The following is a 15809-nucleotide window of genomic DNA, read 5'->3' on the forward strand; positions in this document are numbered from 1 at the left end:
CTATTTCCGTCATAAACTGTTCGTGCAAGCCGCCCCAGGTCAGTTAGGCAGGCCGCCGACGACCGCTATGACATCGTTTTGTATGTAATAGGTGTGCAGTGTAACATTAAAGTAACACCAAGTTAATAAACCTGGTTTTTCGAATCATACTTCTCGTCGTCCTCGTACCTGCCGACCTGTGCTTGCCTCTGCGGGAGCTCATCCCCCTTCATCACCGTCTCCCTCGCGAGCTGATGCGTCCGAACGTTAACGGCTGCGTCACTTCGCTACAATACTTTAGTATATACGTGAGACTTGTCTTCACGACTGTATGCGAGGCTGTTTCCAGCACGCGCCTGTACGGCTGTCACCAACGCATACATTTCGAATAATACCACCGACGATGACAACATGCAAATCCAGACCTTTCATCTGACACCTTATTGTGTCCTCTCGCAGGTATGACGGTGCAGGAGATCGAGGAGGAGAACGCACAAACCATCAACGACCTGTACCGCCTGCTGAAGAAGTACAGCAATCTCCGAGGCATCGTGCACGGACTGCAGATTGCCTACACGGACGCTAAGGTGTACCCTTTCATACCGCGCTACAACATGCTCAAGGATATGATCAAGTGCGTGCTCCGGGACCCGAGCTACATGGAGGTCTGCCACGAAGACATCTCCCGGACCTAGTGGCACCGGACGCTTGCCGCTGGTTGCATCAGCCTATCGCTGCTGCCGCGCTTCTGTATCCACACCGCCGCGCGAAACGGACCGCGGCACTGGCCGCGGTCGCATCGCGCTGCTTTGACGCACGCTCGCACTCCGCGCCTTTCGGTCGCCCCTAGCCTAAGCGCAAACGCAACCTTTACCGTCACCCGGGCTAAAGAAAAAACAAAGCCTAACAAGTCCAGCATCCTTCTTTTCCCTCCAATTCGGCACTTTGTTAACGCTTGCTGTTTGTTTTGCAATGAACATTGCCAAGGAACGCTTGGCGGAAAAAGAGCTCCCACAAATGGCTTTAGCCTAGTGGTATCTGGGCGTGCACTGAACGCGCGCAGAGCGCCTGTCGCTGTATGGTTAGCCAGTGGTAGCACGACGCCATTCAGGTCCGCACGGCAAGCGAACCATCGCCACCGGTGACGCGTCATGTCACAGTGACACGGGCTCAATTGCAACGCTCACGTGCGCGCACTTATTGACTTAATTGATCGACCGACAAGTAACCATTCCCAAACCACGTTTCCTTTGTTGCCGCAAACACGCTTGATTCGCAGGTTCCTCTTTCTTTGCTTCTGTTGTCGCGGTAACGTCGTTGGCTTGGTGGCCGGCGCCGATGTATGTGAGCCGCGCCAGATTTACCGGGTGTAGGAGTTGTCGACGTGCGTCCGTGTCGTTTCTCGGTGCAAAAGTGAAAAACTGTCTCGCGACCAAAGAGGCGCACACCTGGTTCGTCGTTACCGCGGTCATTAAGACATCCATTAGCGACCGAGCGCCACGGCGCCCCTCTCTCCCCCCTCCTCCCCCATCAAGGAACCATCTAGTTATTTTCCCCCATCGACGGATTACGACCGCTCGGGTGACGACGTGTCAGCCGACTGAACTCGGCGTCTGGAAAAACTTCCTCGCCTGTCTGTGAACTCACTCACTGCATACGGTGCCGCTTGACGTACACATACACGCACGAAAACTCACTGTCGCTCCAGCGGTTCTCAGCAACGATGAGCTTACGCGTCCTGTGTAATGCGCGCAAATTAACTTACTCGAGGGCCAATTTTAGCGTACCTAGTGAACGCAACCAGTTTGCCACGGGCATATTCAACTTCGGTATAGTCGTATATTGCACGCCGATGAGGAGAGAAAAACACGAACAGGGAAAGAAAAAATACGCGCCGCGCGCGGAAGACGACGACGTGCGTCTTTTTTCACCGCACCTCCACCGCAGTTACGCACGAGGCGTTCGGGCTGCGTGGAACCGTACCCTGGGCGAACTGGTTGAAACGGCGTGTTTTTGTGAGTCGCGAAGTGACTGCGTTGTCTTGTCGCGCGCACCTGCGCGGTGTTGCTAGACTGCCGCTGTATAGGTTTCTGAGGACAGGATTCTTTTTTCCCCGAGCTACGTTTTCCCGTGGTCTGCGGAGAAAAAAAAAGAAAAGAAACTGGTGCCGCGCTGGCGTGGAGAGACGCTAGGGCGGAGCCGTGTGTATTATAAAAACACGCGGGGTCACTGAGAGAGACAAGGGTCGGCAACCTTCTGCAGAAGCGGGCCGGGCGCTCGTGAAAGAACAAAAAGAAATTGTTTTAGCGTTCGCGTCCACGCAGCGTGGGACAAACGCCAGAAAGTGGCATTCCCTGCATTTGGATAAACGGTAGTCAATAAAAAAAAAGATACTGCCAATTAGAGTTATCCGCGTAGCAGGACATTGCAGAACATATGGTTGCAACGTGCTGTTAGGATATCAATAAAGTTCAACGTGTGTGAGCGAGGTTGGTGGAAAATGCCAAAAGGGAACGATTCTGTTTACATGGCAATTCAAAGCTAATGCTGCTGTCAGCCATTAGATGGAATAAGAAAGCGTAGAGGGGGGGGGGGGGGGGGGGAGATTGAATGGAGAACATTTTTCTCGAGCTGTGCAGAAGGGGTGGCGCGACAGTGCCTGGAGGGCAAGACCCGGCCAAGCCTGCAAACCGCGCTGGTTGTCGACCTTGTACAAATTCGAGCGTTCCACACGAGTTAATTGATTTTCGGAACAGTAAACGAGCTAACTAGCTGCACTTTATAGGCACGCGCGACTAAATTTATGGGACGGCATCAGGTTCTAAAAAGAAAACCTCGTAGAACTGCGATAGTCGCACACCTATAATCGTAGAGTGACGTCTGATTGAAATGGGTGCTCCAACCACGCGGAAACATTTTACCTGCTATAGTCTTAGCGACTAACGTCTGTGCTGCCGCTGCGCTAGTTACCAGTACAACGCAAGAAAAAAAAATGTGTTTAGCTGTTTGCCGTTAGTCTACCGCATTGGATCCACTTTGAATCGATCATGTAGATGTCGCGTTGTTGGCATTAGCTACACTGCATATAACGGGTTTGCTGTTTTTTTCCCCTCGAATGATGTGTATGTATACGGTGCAGAGAGACGAAGAGCTGTTTTCGTTCCTCTCTATAAATGCTATCTGTGTGTCGTACGTACATATCACAACGTGTCAACGAGCGCTGTTTTAAAAGAAGAGAAGAGCGCAGTTTGCATGGCATGCCTTGTCACGCTGTTTGTATACATACATTGATGTCTCCATGTGATACCGGGCTTACAAGGCTTCTTGTAACATATGTGTTCGCCGGTGTGCCGGATTGTGATTTTTGTAATCGTTGCACGTTGAGCTAGGGACATGGCTGAGCAGCCCCTTGTGTCGCGCCGCGTATTTTATGACACATGCAAGGCGCGCGCGCGCCTCTGGCCACTCGGGCCTTGCGAAACGCACGAAGAGGCGGAAACAGAACATGACATACTATAACACACACACTGCGATACCACACCCCCTCGTTGTTTGGCACTTGATACAATTCACTGTTACCCGGTGCTGTTATTTTTTGTTGTTGCTGCTGTTTTCGTCGTTGTTTCCTCAAAGGTTAACCAGCCCAGAACGCAGGCATCTTCGTTGGTTCACTATTAAGGCATGGTGCTTGTTTATACCACGAGTTGTTTTAAATTTAAAAAAAAAATATCGCTGCAAGAAATTCAGTGGAAGTCAGTGCATCAAGCACTGCGAGGATTTTCATTTGAACATTACGCTTTCAGGCGTAACTTTGGCGCAGTTGGAAACGTGATAGTGAGTGGTGGTGCTGGAATTTTTTTTTTTCGAGGCTAATTTTGCAGCGCTGAGTGTAAATATACACACAAGTTCACAACACCCATCAGTCCAAAATGCAACACATACATTGAAACGCTGCCTTAATATTGTTTGCTTTTGGAGTACGTTCCTCGTCTTCATTTTGACAGAAACTTTGAACGTTATTTTCTTACTTTCACAGCTATGGGCCACAGGTGGCCCTTCTGGTGCTGTGACTTTCTTCGTCTTCACCGTTCAGACGCAGTCGTCTTCGCCGGCGATGTGGACGGCGTTCATTTAGATGCACGTCTCTGTTGAGCTTTCTTGGTGACTACCGAAATAAAAAAAGGAAAGAGAGAGAGAGAGACTGAAGAGAGAGCACCTCGGTCAACGAAAAGCGAGGCAGTACCAACGGAACCGGCGAGTGAGTGCAGTGTCGATTGACTCACCAGTCAGCAATGGTCCGGACAACGCTAGAACCGCGTTTCCCTTCCTCTCGGAGTCACCGCCTCATGTAATTCGATTGAGACTCGATCGACAAGATGACCGGTTATTTTTGTCTCCTCTCTAATCCTCTTCGATCGGTGCCTCAATAGACTGCCAACATCAACGATGTACGTAAAAGAGAAAAGGTGAGGCGAAGTGGGAGGGCATATTGTTTAGAGCCAAGGTTAATTATGCCCTCGCGCGCTCAATGGAACAACAACGAGAACAGCAACTACCCCACGGCAGCCGCGCACGGTGCTCGGCTACAGGTTCGTGCGGCGCAGTCAACGGGCGCCCCCTCATCGCCAAGGGCGACGCAGAAATTGAGGCGCATACCCCGTCACCACTAAACGGTGTGCAGCTCGCCGGCGCCCGGAAGGCCCGTCAAATTGCAGCTACAACGACGCCGCTGAAAACAGAAGGAGCGTTCTTGTTGACACGCCATGGGCCGCCGGCAAACGCGTGTCTCCTAATGGCGACCAGCGACGTGTGCCGCGTTTGCAGGCGCACGAACCCGTGATCGCTACGGTTTCAGAAGGACGGGACGCCCTTAGCAAATACGGCATAAACGCATGCTTGTCTACTGAACTGTACACAAAGAAATGGACACACTGCCGAGCACGCGCGGCACTCCCCGCCCCCGTTTGTGTACAGTGCGACTCAGTTAACGACAGTATTTGTTCTATGCACACAGTTAGGACACGATTCCTGAATTTTCAAGTGCGTTCACTATCTGGCCAAACTCCAGCTCCCAAAACTGCTACTACAACCTTTAACGCCTGAGCGCTGCCGTTACGTCTATGATGTTGCTTGCAGCCGAAGCGGCGCCTTTGCATTATGGTAGTGCATCTGTCCGGACGTATGAGATTTCACGAAGCCATAAGGAGGACAGAACACGAGACGTCGGCTGTGCAGGGAACGTGCTCTGGTGGGTTTTCTGTACAGATGAATGAAAAACGAGCTTGTGTGAAAACTATAATTGCGGAAGTCGGTGTGCTGTTCTGGCGGGGTTTTCTTGGTGATAGTCGACAAACCCCTAATGACGGGCCTTAAGTTAGCCGTGGGCGAAGCCTGTATTTGGTGAAAGTCACTGTTTCGCTGTGTTACGCGCCTAGCGCGTCGGCCCTCTGCCACGAAGGTCGCAGCAACGAGAGAACTTGACTCCCCCCCTTCGGTAGTCATTGCTACCATTAACCAAGCATTCTCAGGACAACGCCGTTGCGCATTTTAAGAGCAGCAAAGTATTCAATGTGAGACCTCGCCAAATTTAGAAAGCTACTGACGAAAAGTAGTTTTGTCGTCAATTTTTTTGGCGCCATTATTCTCGAAGAACAGTTAGTTCCCAACTTGAAAAAAAAAGCAAGAATTAAGTGCCCACAGTAACAACCTTATGATGTTTTTTTTTTGTCTGTTTGTTTGTTTGTTTGTTTGTCTGTTTGTTCGTTTAAATTGGATACATACGCACGCACGTTTTAATTGGAGATAGTTTGCATGTCTTCATGCAACAAATGAAACTTGACCTATGATGTACTTGTGAGCGCTGCAGCATAGAATACTGGACCTTATAAGTTCACTTACGAGCGAGTTTCCACACCGTCTGACTTTGCGTGCGAAAGTGACCGCAACGTACCGTTACTTTGTCTGTGATTCAGCACACGTGCTCATAAGACACATTCTCACACGTAACAGCTCACATTTGAGACAACCAGCACAGCCAATGAATTCTATACATAACCGACACGCCGGCACATGAAGACAGCACATGCAGACATCGATATTGGTTGTTGACAACGCTAGTTGTGTTATGTATACTCTTTCAATAGTGTAATCTCCTAAATGTGTGTTCTCGCATAGCTGCGTAGTATGAATAGCTTTAGTGTGCACGTGCAATTACTCTTCGTGTTAGTGTCTTCTGTTCAATGTGTTGCAGCGAATACGTGTAGTGCTTGTCCACGTAGATGTTGCTTTCCGGCAGTTGTTGGCTTTCTTTAAGACTACACGTTAAATAGTCAGTATTGCTCTCATAGTAACCCCTGTGAGCCTGTCACATTTATTGCGCTAGATAAAGGCCTGCCTTAAGTTCTAGTGAAAAAAAAAAAAGCGGCATTGACTCTGCCCGAAGAACACACTAGCATAAACCCTCTCAAACTGAGATGCCTTACGTGAATAAAAGCTGAACAAACTTGGAAGGAAAATGATTGGGGTTTCATGAATGCGTTGCATTACGTTCAAACTTGTGCCTGACGTTTTACTGTCCATAACGTGTCGTACAAGCCTTGTCGCCGTCTTCGAGGGTTGCCATTCTTGAATTTTTAGTGGCTAACCCCGTTACGTTGGGCGGCGTTGTTCGCGTTCGACGTGCTTTTGGCCAGCGTATGTCCCTCTTGTGCGCACATATCCCGCGTTCAACCATCGCCCCCGTCTTATTTCTCCTCCACCTCATGGATTATTCGCGCGCTCCCAACGCAGTGCATGGTGGTGCTGAGAATGGCGCTTCCCCGCACACCATATAGCCTTGCCATCCGCGTGGCGCACCCAGGGCAACTTAGCCGTATTGTTTAAAGCCCACGCACGTGTGCACACAGACCACGCTCCGCTTAGAGAGAGCCTAGTGTTTCTGTATAGGGGACACTAAGAGAGAGCCTCGTGCGCCGGAGGCCAGCAGCAGGCGTCTGGCCGCTGGCAGCTCCGCCCCGCTTTTCTCACGTGCGTCCTCCGAGACATTTAAGCATAACATACTTCAACGGCTACTGTCGAAAGGCAGCAGGCACGACATCTTTCGTTGATTTTATTTGCTCACACAACGATTACGGAAGGAAATTTCGTCGTAGTTACAGCGCTATACAGCTAAACATTAAGCTCACCCACACGCAGATTAAAGGGAGGACTAGTTGAACCTCGGGTAATCGAAGAGAACACACGACGTCGCGCAGAGATTCAACATGTGCAGCTTCGCACGAGCCTGCTATTCGGTTTTCAGTTTATGCAGCGTGTCTATGGGTGGGATTGTTCGCTACATGCCAGCCTGGCGTTAACAAAAGCTCCGAGCGGCGGAAGCTGCGCCACGAAACTGAGTGAAGCGCGCACTACAATTTGTTGTATGTGTTGTCGAGTTCTCCGAGAAAAGTGGTCCCCAGCACGGGCGGTCATTCGCTGGTAGATTGCCGGCTAACCCGCACCCACTGCTTGCGGTCCGGTCTAGTCCGTGCTCGTGTACGCGCATCCATCGTGCGCCTAAGATGCTGTGTGTATACTGTCGGCGCTGCTGCTGGCGTTTTGCGCATGCTTCGAGCTGCTTTCTGGGTAGCCTGCGTACTTTATCTTTTTTTTCTTTTTGCTTAGGCAAGAGAAATTGAAAAAAAAAGACATTGATGACGTGAAAGCGAGATGCCTCGCCTCTAGAACAAATTATGAACTATATACATGAGGCAATAACAGCGCGAGCAAAGCAAGGCCGCAAGGCGTTATCGTTCTCTCACGATCCTGTAACAGGCGCCCCAAACGTTGGAATGCCCGAGCGGTCAGCGCCCAAAGCACTGCCAAGCAAAGCAGCGGGGTTGCTGAGTGATCGAGACAGTTATTGCAACCGTAGCGCAGCGAAATCGCTCGCTCAGCTTGGAGAACCGGATCAACACGCCAGCACATGCACGGTATTGTCACGGAGTAATAATCCGGACGCAGCTGCATAGGCGTCGCTAAAATACTGGCAACATTGCTTCGTGTACAGATTGCAGCTATAGAGACCATAATACAACTCTTCGTAATAAATGCTTTGTCCACATATCTACAACCTTTGTTGTGTTTAAAACTACACAAGACCCCCTTAACACAGTTCGAGGAACATGAAGGATTCATCAAATTTCTGCGTATATTTGGCCCAAACAAAAGTAATGTTGATTGACGGGGTAAATGGTATTTATTGAAGTGTTAAACGTATACCAACGACTATTCTTAAAGGCCTTAACTTTATTATAGTTTGTGGTCATATATGTCAAAACACTTCTCAGCATTTCATGAGCACAAAACATGCGTTCGCCTTCGTCCATGTGTCAGTTAGTGAGCCTCGCCTGACTGGGTTCTGTTCACAAGGTTTTTCGCTTACTCTTGTTATTCCTTGGACTTCCTCTGCTTTTACAACGCTGTATTTGTGCTCTTCCCACTCGGTTATTTTTCTTCGAACTGATCACCTAGCGCTCTTTGCTGGACGTAGCTAACATGGCAATTAGTTACGTATCGCTTTGTTTTTCGCAACCACCTCAGCTGTCCTTCGTCAGTTCCCTAAATTCGGCACCGGCACTGGGCGCATCTTCAGCACCCAACTTGCCCGCTCACAAGACAAGCTAGCATGGAAGTTCCGATGCTGAACTTCACTTATTTTCAGCCTTCCCAAGTTGCCACAGAAAATCACCATTTCTAGAAGGCGAAAGCCATGGCTATCTTTCTTTCCACCAGGGCATAATTAGTCTGGCCCTGCGGCAAACTTGAGTGTTTGCTTTCCTTACTGTCGATCTGCAGTGAGCATGCCTTGATACGTGATTTAAAGAATAGTTAAAGAGCCCGAAAACTTTGGTCGCCGTCAGCATCCACTGCTACTGCGAAACTCAATTCCCGTGATATTTAGAACCGCCACCGACAGTCTGCTCATTTAAGAGGCACCTTTTTAGCTTGTCGTCCCCCCCCCCCCCTCACTTTCTTTTTTGTGTGTGCCATTTTTATCTTCCTAGTACACGGATGTAATGCATCAAATGTTAAATGTTTAGATCCCTTTAGACGAACTAAGTGGTCGCTGCAAAGGTTGACGCATTATTTGGCACCAAAGAATCTTAAAATCAGTAAATATGTTTGGCTATTTTAGGAGAACAACGTGCGTCATACGACATACGATGAGTTTCACTGCATTGTGCTAAAAGTAAAAAAAAAATTATCTTCACATATTTGGTGTGATGCGGGTTACACTCGTGCTCTTGCTTTAATTTCGACAATGTGGTGCTGCTACGTTGTGTATAATGCGTACATCGAAAAAAAAGAGAGAGAGAAGAAGAAAAACATTTTCCCGCAGGGTCACAACGAATAGCATTCAATGACACAGTCACGAGCATACAGCTACAGTGCTGACTTTCAAAGACAGCCATGCTTCTACAACATCGAAGTCACATTCGCATACGTTTGTTTCTATCGCGCGCAACAGCAGCAGCGGCGGGCTTGTATTTCGTTCCATTTGACGTCCGCCGCTCTCTTCACCTTAGACAAATATGTGGCGTCGATCGCCGTCTGAGGGCGCTCTCGCAGCTGTTCCTTTCAAGTACAGGAAAATCATCACCTGCGCATGCTCTCTCGCCGATGTCAATGAAACTTCATGCGATCCTCGCTTTACTTTTGATCAGTGTGCAACATGAGCATAACTTGACGGTTGAAGAACCTGACGCGAAATTCCAGCGTGATTCTGGCGACGTCCGCTCCAATTGAAGGTTTGTGAACGTTGTCAAGAAAGCGTACGAGCTAGTGCAAAATGCTTCTTAGCCTGCGATTCCCTGTTTCATGACATTAGACACGTAGGCGTTGCTTTACTTCCAGTTTTGTTTTAATTTATTAGGTTTATTTTAGCGTAGTTAGCTCGAACGTTTTCGGGCTGACTTTAATTAGTAGTTTGGTTTAGCTTGATTTAGTGAAATTCTAGTTTCACCTCACCTTCTTGTTTCTTCCTTACGTTTCTATATTATGGCGTCGGGATTCGAGAAATCAGTGCCTTTAGTATGTTTGTTTTCAGAAAACGCAGAAAGAGCTCTTGCATAACGGCAAGTGCAATTTCCTATTTTTTTTAGGACAAATGTGTTTTTGGATTGGGAATTGTGCGGTGTGTTCTACCATTCTTTCTCTGGTACCACCTTTGATTTGGGCATTTCTACCGACATGTGTCTCACCCCCCGACAAGTGAATCATATAGCTCGCTAAATCCTTCCCACCCCAACTCCTCACTAATAATCCGCAACGCAATTTCCCGCACACCACCTTGCACAACGCATGAGCAACGGGTGCTCCTCCTCTATGCGATATCCACGTACCGGCGTCAATTCAATATTATCGCGGAGAATTAACATCGCTGCACACGTTTGCCAAGCGGACGCCGATAAACCAAATAAGAATAGGCACTGACGAAAAGTTTTACCCGTGTTGATTACCAGACCGCAGTCGATTAATTAGTATACTAAGTGGCTGTCCCGACCCACAGAAAATTTATATAAAAGAATAAGAGCACGCATTCCGCCCTATACGGTTGTCTTACCTGCTATAACATTCACACTGTGGACTCTAAGTCACACCAAACATGCACAAGTGATAAGCCGCTTGATCACAGCGGTAGGGTTTAGTTGCCTTCTCGTTCTCGACTGAGAACGTGTACTTTTTTTTTCTTCTTCTCCGGCGCCTATTATGTTTAGGTCGGAGTTCCTTGCCAATACATAAACTATATTTAGACAACCGTGAGCAGACTCCTTAACGTGATTTTGACTGTTTCGTTTGTTTAAAAAAATACAACCGCTAATAAAGCATTAGTCGATTGATCGCAAGCTCAATCGGTCTTTTGTCCAGACCTACCAAATACGTACTGCTAGATGTATTGCATATTGACGCATTACTATATGCGAAGAAAAAAAAATGCCCTCGTTTTGCGCGGTGAGTGCCGAGAAGAGTTTGTCGGCATACATAGCTCTACACTTGAAAAGCGCCACCAAGGAAGGAGAACGCTGAAAAGCGGCGGCTATGGGAAAACCGTGCAGCTGGCACAAGCATACGCGTGCGATTGTCTACCACGGCCAGCCAAGGAACGCCTGTTATGCAACACTTTTATTGTATTAAACAGCCTGCTGATCACTAAGCGGTAACAGCAGTCTGGTATGATGTATTTATTTTTCATTCTCGTTCGTGGCGCGGCGAGAGAGCGTACACGACACCGTGTTCGTCCTCGTATCCTCTACCATAAAACCTAAACTCAACACCAGACCGAATACCAGTGCTTTCAGCGTTAAGCTTGCTCATTTGCGTTCTGACCTTCTGCCTATGAGTGCGCGTGTTTGTGTGGTCAGCAAATATCGCTTTCGTGTGGGCAGCTAGGCATCACTCGCTACTGTGGTGTCGTTTACTGCTAATTTATTACCTTAAGACACGTTATGACTCAACGCGAAATAACTGCGAAGACATGTACACACACACACAAAGAAAAAAAAAGTCCTTACATAGAAATAAAAACACCGAGCAAGTCATGCACATGCTGCTAAGGAAGATGCAACGTCCTATGCTATCCTTCGCAAGCGAAGGTTCTGTGCACAATCGCAAAGAGTGACGCCAATCATTGGCAATGGCAGCGTGTTGATTGGCCTGTGGTTCACCATTTTGCCGCCGCCACTGGCGACGTTCTGCGCAATTCGTGAATAATACATAGCCTGAACTTGCAAGCGTTCATGTCACCAACCTTATTTGCAAATTCTCCGCAGACATATTCGCTGTGGCGTGACAGCACCGAGTGCTAGTCGAGATTGCCGCCGCGGAGATGGTTTTTGCCTGTCATCCCCTTCTTAGGGAGATGTAGACCAAGCACCGAGTTCCATGCGTCAGTCATGGCTAATATGTTGGAGCCCAACTTTTTACATTGAAAAACCTGTGATCCCGTTCTTGCTTTTATGGTGTGTCGAGGGGTGAACAAAATTCTCGCGATACAATTCAAGAGCTTAAGGACGCCAGCGAGAGTTGCGCTCTGTTAAAGGTAATTACTCTGTCGGGATAGCGCTAGTTAGCCCCACATTATGGGTGACTCAAAATTACACTCGACCTGAAAAGACTTAGTGATCGAAAACGCAAGCTTACAAATTGTAGAAAGATGCCTATAACAAGGAGCAAGGGGGGAAACGCTACTGAAACGCCGAAACTTACCCTCGGGGCAGTGCAAGATGCATTTACATTGTACGGTGTTTTGTTTTTCATGCATGGCACTAGGCGCAACCTTTCGGATCCTTATGAACATGTGCTTAAAGAACGCCCAATTCGCAGACCTTGATTTACTCTGGCGGCTGGCGGTGATGTTTCATACGCCTTTGTCAACCAGTCAACTAGCATACGATTTCAAGTAGATCAGTGAGGAGGCATACGCACGAAGTGCAAGGTGCAAGAATTGCCGGCGAAACTGCACTGACAGTAGGGAAAAGCAATGGCCGAGCCGAGTATAAATACGGGCCACGCGCAAGCGCAGATGATTGTCTTTCTTTATGTAAACAAGAAAGAAAGGTGCAAGTTGTGTCCCGTAGTCCTATTCTGTGCATTAAAACTTGCTCCGAGGAACGTCTTGTTGCACGAACATGCCGACCAGCGCACGGAATAGCTTGCAGGCATAACGTTGAGTAGTTAACGCAGAGCAGCTAAAAGAAATGTATAACTACCGAACGCATCCCGTCATCGCACGGATCAGGAAAAACTCGCATAGGTGTCCCAACGGCTGATAATGCTGACTTGTGACACCTAATGACAAGCGTGTTCGATTGAGTTTAACGTTCAAAAGCAATACCGGGACGCCGTTGTCACTAGGGAGGACTCCGGATTAATTTGGAACCTCTGGGGTTCTTAAATACGCTCCTAAATCGAAGTAAACTTTTTTTATTGGGTTAATGACGACGAGAAAAGACATCCACAGTATACTCACACAATAACAGCCGATTCCAAGGCCTAATTTTCTGTGCCTACCGCCCACTTAAAGGCGATTTTGAACGAGTCAGCCATGGTGTTTGATAAGAACAGTGTGAAATTATGATTTCAGTAAGGCACTGAGATAAAGCGAAATATGCGTGCCCTTTCCACGCTATCTGGTTTCATCTCTCCTTGTCCTTTCTTTAGCACTTGGCAGTTCGATGTAACATGTTGCTGGTACAAAATATTGTACAGATACACAACTGCACGTGCATGGGGAAACTTTACTGCAGTGAAGCGAAGGCTAACAGTATGCAAAAGGATAATTTCATCAGTTGTGCTCATGCGAACAGAACGTATTCTCAGCTGCGACTCACAGTCTTCACTCCCCTGCAACGAAGTTTTCACCATTTCAACAAATAGAAAAATCACTCTGGTATGACGCCTCGTAGTTGACAAATCTTTACCAAAGAGCCTCCTAGTTCACTATCAGTTTCCTATGCATTTCCTTTAAGGAGGTCCATGTAAGAAAAACTCCTGCTTCCCATATGTTCGCCCCGAATAGTAGCAGAAAAATGCTCCCGGTGTTGTTGTCGTGTGATGCGTGAAAGCTTCAGCATGCTTGTTATGCAAATATATCTGCACGGGAGGCTTCTGCTCGCAGAACATGCTTGTTGTTCACAACAAATTCTCAAGAAACGATATTTGGTTGTCAAGTGTTCCCATGTGCCAACCATGAACCTTTCTTGAGGTTGTGTGTCTACTTTTTACCGGGAATCTGTAGAAGCCACGATATAAACGATGTGTGTTACGCCGAATGACTAGCCTCTGCGAATGTCTTATTCAACCATACACTTTACAACCAGTCAGCCATTATTCAATCATTTACATTTTCAACGTGTGAAATATTTAGATTACAGGCAGACCCCTTTCAAAAACGCTAAGACAGCTTTCCCGCGAAGCGTCATCGATAAAAAAAAAAGTTTAAGTGGCAGTGAGCATTTCATTCAAGTGACGATTGTTCAAGCATCTTGTACGCTTTCCTCGTGTGCAGTAGTGCTCGAAATTTCTTTTTTACACTTGCCACCATTCGCCTCAGGCACCCGCCCACATCTCCTGCTTTAGCAACATGCATGGATGTCATGTTATGGGCTCCGCTGCAATGCTAAAAAGCCAACTCAACTTTTCTGAAAAGGGTCTACTAGGACTAAGCTGCGTGCTCAGGAGGGCTTCGCAAGATGGCTTTTTTATGTCCTATATAACACAAGTACGAGCGAAAAAGGTCACATACCTGACCGTTCCGAGCCTTCGGGCGGATTACGATGACGGCACATTCGCGGCGTAATTATGCGGCAAATACAGGCCCAGCCGTTTTCGTCAGATCAGGCTCACCGCCATCAACCTAGAGCATAGGCTAGGTAACGCATATCAAACCCTGCCCAACACGTTACAAGACAGGAGGCAATAAACACTGACGTGCGCATAAAAATAGGAGGTAGAGAGCTTCGTGTAGCAGATATGTGCATCAGAAAAATTGACACCTGAGCGACTTGCCAAGGTGTGATGATTAGGCACTGTTATTACCTACATACGACAGCAAGTGTACTTGGAGGACAAAGTACTGCTAAATACTTCGTTGCGCAGAGGAGAACAAAATGGAAATTTCAAGTCAATCTAGGGAGATACAAGAAAAGGAGGAAAAGCTTGGAGATTAACTAGACTGTCCAGTTTGCTACCCTAGACGTGGGGGGAGGGAGGGGGAGTGATAGAAAGAGAGAAATATGCTTCACACACACACTTTTACATGCACTAGGCCAGGTTCAGCGTATCTATAGTCGGGCACTAAATTCTGTCGCCTTCAGGTACTGTAGAAGAGCTCGAATGACTTTCTGGGCTGGTGAGCTGTGAGGCCAGGCTTTCAAGACCTTTGCTTCTGGAAATGGCCCATCATCCAGTACATTCAAGGCCCACAGGAGAATCTGGCTGAGTTTATCAAGGCAGCAACAGTGGCACAGGAGATAATCGATGGTCTCTTAACACCAGCACTTAGCGCACATGGGTGAGTCAGCCATTCCAATGTGATAGTTCTATGAGTAAGTCAAGGCTACTTTTGCCCACAGCCGACACAGCAGTGTTGTGTCACGTCATGAAAGGTTTGTTAGTAATTGCAGTTTTAGTGATGGGTCGACACTATAACCGACGGTTACAATTCTGCGGAGTATTCTAGTGACTCAATGTGATGGTACGTGCGAGATTTTGAAGCTCTCTTGCCGCGTCAACACTCGATAAAGGCATAAGGAGTGTCGGTGCTCCAATCTGGGCACGTCGGGCAGCGTCATTGGCGAGGTGGTTAACAACGATGTCACAATATCCCGGCAGCCAGTGAAAGATTATATCGTGTCCTCGTTCAGAAACGCAATGACAACATTGAGTTGATTTGGGACACCAGTTGGTCGTAATTTCCACGTCGTAAACTTCGCACGCTTTTGAAGGGCTGCTTTAGAGTTACAAAATATTGCCCATTTGCAAGATGGTTCTTTTTCAATGTATTTCACAGCAGCGCGAAGAATGGCGAGTTCGGAACCTGTAGATGTCGTGACGTATTAAGTCTTACACTTGATGACGACCAATCAAGATGGTATAATAATGGGCCCGTCGAACTTTCCATGACCGAACCATGGGCGCTATAACGTAAAATGATTCCAAACTATTTTAATTCCAAACTCCTGACGTCAAATTTACGTAACCATCAACTCAAGCATCGGGCGGTGACCCGCAGCGTTGTCTGAACAGCCCAATCAAACACTTTCCTCGTTAATAGGAGGTCACCTTTGTTC

At 47.7% G+C, this 15809-nt stretch overlaps 1 protein-coding gene across 2 annotated transcripts in view; it reads left to right on the forward strand.

Annotated features, from left to right (window-relative positions):
- The window catches only part of LOC119436486 (uncharacterized), a 190806-nt gene extending 176921 nt beyond the window's left edge, over nucleotides 1–13885 (forward strand). For both annotated transcript variants that reach the window (XM_049658135.1, XM_037703344.2), the window contains exon 5: nucleotides 439–13885. In XM_049658135.1, the coding sequence (XP_049514092.1) occupies nucleotides 439–674 (236 nt within the window). In that variant the 3' untranslated portion in view covers nucleotides 675–13885. The remainder of the gene's footprint in view (nucleotides 1–438) is intronic.
- Nucleotides 13886–15809: the final 1924 nt, after the last annotated feature.

The sequence above is a fragment of the Dermacentor silvarum genome, chromosome 1, assembly GCF_013339745.2.
Source record: "Dermacentor silvarum isolate Dsil-2018 chromosome 1, BIME_Dsil_1.4, whole genome shotgun sequence".
Lineage (NCBI taxonomy): Eukaryota > Metazoa > Arthropoda > Arachnida > Ixodida > Ixodidae > Dermacentor > Dermacentor silvarum.